This window comes from Cottoperca gobio, chromosome 13 (genome assembly GCF_900634415.1).
Source record: "Cottoperca gobio chromosome 13, fCotGob3.1, whole genome shotgun sequence".
Taxonomy (NCBI): domain Eukaryota; kingdom Metazoa; phylum Chordata; class Actinopteri; order Perciformes; family Bovichtidae; genus Cottoperca; species Cottoperca gobio.
This window is the reverse complement of record NC_041367.1, coordinates 17945692-17954560: the sequence shown is the minus strand read 5'-3', so window position 1 is coordinate 17954560 and position 8869 is coordinate 17945692. Positions and strand designations below refer to the sequence as shown.

At 40.9% G+C, this 8869-nt stretch overlaps 1 protein-coding gene across 1 annotated transcript in view; it reads right to left on the bottom strand.

Moving 5' to 3' along the window:
- tenm4 (teneurin transmembrane protein 4) overlaps window positions 1-8869 on the bottom strand; it is a 141786-nt gene that overhangs the window by 21348 nt on the left and 111569 nt on the right. Inside the window, 3 exon segments of the mRNA XM_029445930.1 lie at window positions 628-1505; window positions 6064-6218; window positions 7044-7276. Of these exon segments, the coding sequence (XP_029301790.1) occupies window positions 628-1505; window positions 6064-6218; window positions 7044-7276 (1266 nt within the window).

Genomic DNA, 8869 nt, shown 5'->3' with positions numbered 1-8869 from the left:
TTGTTCCATCGAAGTCACAAGAACATGAAATCCTAAACTCCAACGCTGCAGCGTTTTCAATTGTTCCCTCACAATGTGTGGTGTGCCTCAATCAATTACTACCTCTTACTATTCTATTATGCTTATAGTGCCAGGACCTCGTCACAGTCCTACGGGTAAAATGTGCCTGCCAGCAGATGTATGTGGTTCCTGTACCTAACAACTCCAAACAAGCGATGGTCTGCAATCTGTCACGGCAAGCAAGGGTGCAGATGAGTAACATATCATCCAGTAATCCTATTTGGTATGATAACAGCAAATAGGATTACACTCATACTTCCACAGGCCTTGTATTGTGAGTGACATAGACATCATCGCATAAGAAGGTAGCTCATGTGCCAAAACACCAAACTCAGATGTCAAAGAACTCTTAAACCCTAAACATTCATCCACTAAAGCATCTTTTAGTGCTTCCACAAATACAGAGCTTCCTGTTCAGATATTCCAGAAATGACTAACTGTATATTGGATTTAACAGATCTATTTAGTTGCTCTGTGGGGTGAATCTATTATCAGCTCAACTGGCACCGAGACTCTGGGTATATGGATTACAAAGGTGTTTTTCAAATGTTTCTTAATATTACTTACTCAAAGAAGGTTGTCCATCCATTTTCATTCGTCTTAGTTGCTAGGAGACCTGAGCTTCCATGGTAGGTCATCACAGCTAGTTCTTGACCCTGAGCAGCAACAGTTTTAAGGGCATTGTTGGTGCCAATGGTGAACCAGAATGTCTGCCCATCGGGGGCCATCAGCCACAAAGGCATTCCGGTGGTGTCTCGTCGGATGTTCACTACGTTTTTGTTCTTGTCAGTAATGCTGCTCAGATCCCCTGCTCCTGTGTAGGTCAGATTGTAGAGGTGGTCTCCTGTAGTCAGACTTTGTGTGAAAATGTGGCTGCCGTTGGAGTCAAACAGATAGAGTTCATCATGAATGGGAGAGGACACCTCGTACATGCTGAGGGGATTCAGATAGGGCTTGTTGTTGCGCACAAAGCGGATACGAATGTTGCCCAAATCTGCAATGTAAAGCTCTCCATCTGGACACACCGCTAGAGAATAGGGTGCATTCAGTTTAGCATCCTTAGCATAACCTTCATCTCCAAAGTAACAGTCACAGTTGGCATCATTCTTGCAGTCACAGCCACTCGGTGCCCCTGCAACCAGGGAGATCTCTCCATTGGTGGACACCTGTCGTACTCTGTTTATTTTCTTTTCATCTGACTCAGCGATATACAAAACACCATTGTGGGACACAGCTAGGGCATTGGCAGACTCCAGGGTGGCATGGATGGCCACTTTGCTCATGAGGAAATGGTCGATCCCGGGCACTTGGCAGTGCATGGGCCGGCCTGCTACAATACGAACTTGATGATTTTCTGAGATCTGAAGTACTACATTGTTGTCCAGGACGAACAGGGAGTTGTCCATGGGACTCACTGCCAGGTCTGTGGGCCACTCAAGACGCACCTAAGAGGAAAAAACACAACAAGAATATCAGCCTTAGGTCAGAAAAACAGACCATACTCTTATTGATCCACACAGTTTTCACTTTATCAGAGGGAAACAGGCCCTTGGTGGAGGAATCATTGAAAACTGCTTACAAAAAAGGCTTCTGTGAAAACGGTGGGCTATCTCACAGCTTACGCTGGAAGCAAAAACATTATTTGAAATGATGTATTATCTGATAAGGAGGAAAATAGCAGCTAGTGTACTGTTAAAAGGGTAAACACAAAAAACATGATTTTTAAGATTAAAGATGATAGCAATAGTGGTGAGGGGGGCATAACGAGGAGTGATCATTAAAAAAATCAGAGTGACTGAAAAAAGCACACTGCAACTGATGCTGAGAGCTCTGTACACGTAAGAGGGCTTCTGCATCCTTCACCTCCATCGTGTCACTGTTTTTCCTTGCTTTGGGTTATTAATTATGTAATGACAAGATATTGCATGAGTCCTTGAAAAGAAAGTGGAGCATACTTACCAAATGAAAGCCCAGCCAGCATTTGGCCTCTTAAATTATGACTTATTGTTCTGCTAACAATATATTAGGCTTTTAACAAATTGGAATGATTGGATTCATCCAATTTACCGGTCTCCCTCTCACTTATGATCCCTGGGGGATCGCTTGGGAACATAATATGACGTGCCATATTTCAATAGAAGCCTTGCGGCACCAACAAAGGCAGGTTCAGATTTTAGGCAACCCATTAGATGAGAGTGGCTTTAACCTTGTTTTGGATACTTTGTCCGACAACTGCAAAATGGGAAGGTGAATGAATGTATGCAGCTGTGACTATGGTTAACTCATTTGCCATAATGACCTTGAAATGCAAATTGCAGAAAACTTTATTACTACAAATGACAAGGGGGGGATCTGCTAAGCATCAGATCATGTGTACTTTAACATGAAATAAATTGTTACCTCGACCACTATATCATACTCATACAAAAATGTAATTGTGTATTAGCTAAGTGAGTAGAAAGCTGAAAGGCATGGACAAATGCAACATGCTGAGTTCATTGTATGAGTACAATAGAGTTGATATTTGGCCATGAAGTGGGCATCAACCTACTGTCCTTGGTTAAACAATAAATTCTTCTTCTTTCTTTCTTTCCTATTTACCTTGGTTACATGTCACAATGGTGCCTCACATCTTGGAAAATAAAGTTATATATACAAAAAACTAAACAATAAATTCACCAAAGGCTTTTCAATAAAAGAGGAAGGTTTTTGACATGTAAATTCAACAGCTTGAGGATTAAAATGCCTCAGGGAAATGGTTTTCACTGATAAATGTGGGAAGAAAGTCAAGGCTACACAGTATATTCAACTACTTTTGAAATGCTACTCTGCATTAAACAGCACAAAACACAGGGGCCATGAAACACAAATAATATCAATAGAGCACATAGTAGCAGGTTGCTAACAGCCAACAGCTTTCTGGTAAAGTATTCAAGCTGTATAATGCTATTTAACTAGTTGCACATTTTCACAATATTCTAATTCAAAAGGCAATGCTGACACAATAATGAATCTAAAAGTGACAAGAGATTCTATGAAGATGATTACTTGACTCTTGGCATCAGTCATGTTCTTGAACCCCTGCCACTCTTTACAAACAGAGCACTTGTCCACCTTTGATTGAAACACAGATTCACACACAGCTCACATCCCATAAACCTCCCATCACCCCCAACAAAAGAGAGGAGGTTTATATAATAGGACATATCTTGGGCCACATACAGTACAACAAACAGGGGACTGCCAGTGGATACATGTCATCTCTCAGTAAGCAGAAAATGCATTTACTTGGGAAATGAAGGGGAGACTTTCAATTCCTTAAAACCTATTTCTTGTCAACACTGGTGCTTAAATATTTCATGAGCCAGAGTGTGGAGTGGCTCAAGGGAGCTGCCTGTAAGGAGGTTTTCACGCCACTCTGACTGATGAGGGGATATTTCCCGAGCTGCTGTCCCATATGCTGTAACCCGATCATAGCCTCTCCGTTATACAGTGGGGCAGCTGTCAGTAATGCCTGTCTGACACAGCCGCCACCAGCAACAAAAAAACATAAAATGTCAGCCAAGGAAGTGATTTTCACCAACACAAAATTATTTTAAACTGTATAAAAAAAAATTCTTAGCACTATAATGTTATTTTCCATTAGCAATCTCTTCCCTCTTTCCTCGTACCAGCATGATGCCTGTCTGGAGAAGAGCAGTATGTCATTATTTGAAGTCCCTCTCAGATTGAAATTAAATGTCACAGTCAGAGCCTTGATAAAGCTTTCTGAAGCTGCTGATACCCTTGAAATATTTTCAAGTGATCTTGTTTTAAGACATGGTCCCTCTCTATTTAAGTTTGAACTCAGCATGGGATGCAGAGAAGATTTTCAAGAGAAACATTTAATGGAGCATATTTCTGAAACCGCAAGGACCGAAGGCCTTGGTGTAAACAAATGAAAGGATTGTTGAAATAGGTCAAACTCGTGTCCTATTGCATGATGATAAAAAAGTTGAACATGGCATCCAGTAAAGCTCCCAATAAATCATCATTTATTTTCCCTTTATGGCCTGACAATATTGCCATCTGTAAAATTTAAAAATGAACATTTTCTGTCTTGAACCTGAATATTTTTGCCTGGACGTGCGCACACTTGTCCCATCTCGGTATAATAAGAAGTTAAAAGCAAGAAAGCTTACAGAGATTCACATCGAATTAAGAGTGAATTCTGCCGCATTACGGTCACTGCACAGATGGCATGGCAAGATAACAATAACCTCATCAGAGGAGAGAAAGAAATGTGAGATTATTTTATGCCTAGAATAGGTGAGGTACAGCAAAAGTAATGACCACTGCGAGGAGCCTTCTCCAGAGAAACTCTGGTCCTAAGTGAGGGATTGGGGAGTGTTTGTAGTAGCTATGCGCCCTGGATTAATTTTTAATGGATGCTTTTTACTGTCTGAGTGTCTCTGGCAGTGCACTGCCTGGGTCGTCGCTGCTGTGGATCGGATGGTGAGCATCTATAGGCGCTTGTGTTTGTGTACGGGGGTACGGGAGCAGCAAGCACTGGTCATGAGGGGGATGGAGATACCCCCGGGGCTGGAAATAGGCAGCTGGAGGGTTTGCTTCCTCCACTGAATACATCATTTCACAGACACACAGAAAGCTTCTCTCCACTGGCATCTGAAGTCCCCTCAGGACCTGTTTGCTAGTCGTACTCAATATCATACACGATGGTGCACGGAGCAAACTAGTGCATGGCAGACATAAATCAAATCTTATCATTAAAGCCCAGGAATGCTCTTATCATGAGAGTAAAACCAAAACAATTATAGATTTTATTTTGGATTATAAATGACTGCTATTGCAGGTATGGCAAAAACAAACCCCAACTACTGGAGTTGAAAATTAGGATGTCAGGGAAAAACTGCTTTGCAAAGGCTGCTGGAGTATGCAAAAAGTCTGCCTTGTCACCTCCAAAGGGAAGTCACTGAGTTAGAGAGTGACCTCAGAGCAGCGTCCTTGCCTGGGGAATGTGCTCTGTCTGAGGTAGCGGTCTGGTACATATGTTTGCATCAGTGAACCTGTGTGAGTGAATCCAGATCCAGTGAGGTTACAGGTCATCCTCATCATCCCCCTACAGCTATAGGTCAACGGCCCGTTGCATTTGGGGCTGCGTGGCCACTTGACACAGACATGGAAGCTCCCGGGACTACAGTGCCACCTCTGATTTCAGCATGGTGACATGTACATTCCAGTTCCTGAGGTCCATTAACTGCTTATATTTCTTTTTTATTGGTATTTTCTTATTAACGACAAGATGATTTACATTTTTGTCATTCACCAGGCTGGCACAGCTGTGTTGAGGGCTGCTTTCCTGAATTCATAATCTTCTGGACCAATGGAATTGAAGTAAGCAAATCCAGACCATCTTTGGTTTAGACTTCCACATCCTCCTCTCTGGTGAGTGACGCAGGTTTTGTAAAAAATTGGTGACTCATGTTAAAATATGCATTTATTCTACGTGCAATAAACACACACATATAGCACTTTATCTGGTACTTATTCTTATTTTTACAGGGTTTTCTTTATTTAAATCATACAGAGTATATTGTACTTTGTGTGTATTCTATTGTCATATTGTGTTTTTATGTTTTTACTGCCTTGCTTCATAACGAACTTCCCCTTGTGGATTAATACAAATCTATCCTGATGTGAACTATTTCAGAAACATTGCAGACATGGGCTTAAGTGAACACAAGAAAACAGTTTTCAGTCTGAAAACTGGCAGTAGAATCCCAACAGAGAGATAGATGCCTGTAGGCTCTAACTGCCTTCCTCTACCTTAGTATCCTTAAAAATGATAAAAACTGGCATCATGCAGCCGATAAACAAATGTGGATCAGAGCTAAGCCCACATGGGGATGTCAACCTCCTGGAGAACAGGGTCAATCAAGGAGACTGGTGTAGGTTGAGAGACATGAAAACACATGCCGGCTGCCCAGGTCAGGGAGGTCGTACCTGAGAGATGTCCATCACAGCATCGCAGCTGAGAGGGCGGGCAGAGGTCAGGTCATTGAAGCCCAGAAGAGTAGAGATGATACCATTCTGATCAATCCTGCGAATCATGGTCCCATCCACAAAGAAGATTACACCGTACTTATCCACCGTAATGCCTGCAGATAAAAAGTAATCCAATGGACAGAAGAGGAAAATATCCATTAGTTATTTTGTTTATCTGTGACTTAATGTGAGGACAGAGCCCCACTAAATGACAATTAAGCGCAATTCACTGCAATAAAAATTAAAGACTAATCACGGCAATGAAAGCTAATGCGAGGATTGATTTTTCAAAATCAATAATGGAGAACAATAGACATCAAATAGATGAAGATTACTGTTTGTATTGATTCAATTAAAACTAAAATGTCATCTATGTAGTCCCTTTATCTCATGCTCTCTCAGCCTAAAACAACAATGAAGCTGGAATTACCAACCAACACGCACATCTCTGTATTTTTCTATTACTTCAGGGTCTGTCAAACAATATTCAAGCAGATGTGAACATCTAGTCTACAGTAGTTACGGCAAAATGTTCTATTTTCAATGCAGCGGACTATACTATACATGCTGCACATTTCAGTGGGACTTGAGTGTTATTTCAGTACATATGAATCACAATGTCATCCCAATGGAGGACAACAAGTAAGCATGTGATCTAGTGACTAATGCATCATTTAAATATGGAAGCAACAAGACAAAGAAGACCCCAGGAAACACAAGGACAGGCATGTCATAAAAAATATATATTCTGTTTTTAACATAACTCAAGCTAGTGAGCTACATGTTTGCGGTTAGTGATGGAGTTAAGATCATTTAAGGCATACATCCTGAAGATTATTGTTCCAGCATCTGGGATTACTGTCTTGAAAAAGAAAAGAAGACCCCCAATGGATGTGAAACTGCAGTTTACATTGATAATAATGACATCCATACAATACCTCTGGGGTTCGTGAGAGTGGCCTCCGAGGCTTTTCCTCCATCCCCGCAGCGAGTGTCATCGTATGGGAGACACTGGTCACCAGTGCCCGCAATCAGCTCCAGATTCTTGGCCACGTCTTTCACAACATTTAGGGATTTCACCTTGAACACCTTCCTGCTGCTAGTGTCTGATAGGTACACAGCACCGTTCACTGGACTGGTGGCCAGGTAGTACTTATGAGCCGGGCTGTTGCTGAGAGAAGGGAAAAGAAGCCAATAGAAGTCAATAAAGCTGTAAGGGCTACAGTGCATTCAATAAGAAACATTGTTTAATACAATTAAAATGGATTCAAAAACCATTTAAAGAGTCAATTGGGCACAATTACAGTTTAAGCCACGGACATAGAGAAAAAAAAATAGAATGAGATTAAACATGACATAATGGTGGAGCTCAGAACTCATCGACAATACAGTCAGCTAAGTTCCCAATTCCTGTCGTCAAAGAGAATGGAAACGCCACTCGTCTGAAATTATGTTTAGCCTATAGACATATACACTGCAGACATATGTGAAAATACTGTATACGTATACAGATGTCTAGTTTCTTTCAAACAATTGAAACAATAGCAATGCTGGGGGGGATGCAGAGTTAGGAAGACAAAGAAACACGAAGGTCTAGCGGGACTCAGTCATTGGGGTGCGTTGGATCCTTTGACAGAAATCCTAATTGCTCCCCCATCACTGATCTGATCTGATACTATCTGTCTAATACAGTAGCAGTAGCCTGGTTATTGCTAGAAAAAGTTTCCTATGGGACCTTTAATTTTTTTTTTTTTAAAGAAACACAAATGCATAGCTGAAGCAACAATCCTAACACACTATGCAGAGATTCCAGTGCAGAAAATATACTATTAAACTTCCAACTAAGTCAGCAAAGTAATCCTTCATATCCACAGGAGGTTGCCCAACCTGACAGACTGACAATAGAACCAAATATAACCAATCCTGCTGTGGTGGGATGCACACAATCTTTTAGCATACTCCAGTCAGAATAGGTGTCAGAAAATACAGACAACAAAGATGACCGTAGAAAAAAACAAAGTAGCATATATGAAGTGACAGTGAGGACTATTTCTACTCCTGCATATAATAAAAAAACATGATCTTTTTCTGAAAAATCAAACCATCACAGATTGTAACAAAAAACAAAACAAGCCCAATGGCACATATTTGACTTCTGTGCTCCCTTAAATACAGTACATAGCATAAATTGTACTTTTGGATAAGACTTTCTTTCTTTACAGGTTCCACCCACATGCAACACAACTAAATGATCCCTTTCAACTAGTTGGTTAAGTGATTGTAAGAAAATGTATCAACAACTTGCTTGGATGAACCTCATCACACCACACACCCTGCCGTGGCCATGTGTTATTCCTGCCGTAGATGAACTACTCAAATTATACTTTGCAACCAGATTTAGCAATAAGGAAATACTCATGATTTCAGCCCAGAATCACCAAATTATCATAAGCATCTGGACTTTGAAAGAAAATAACTACGGATTTGGATGAGGTGATAGCTTTTGTGCATCATGAACTACAACACAATGGATAGATACAGGTATATTGCCATGTTCCATACGGTTGCACCTCCTCACTTACATGTGCGTGTTGCAGTCCATGTTAAGCAGTGGCATCTGTGGTGTGATGAGGTTGATCGCACAGTTTGTTCTTGTAAATTTGTGACTTTAATCCCTGAAAGTTTCAGATTTTTTTCCTCGCATAATTACGACTTTATAATATCAACAAATATTCAACTTTATTTCATGTACATTTGTACGTTT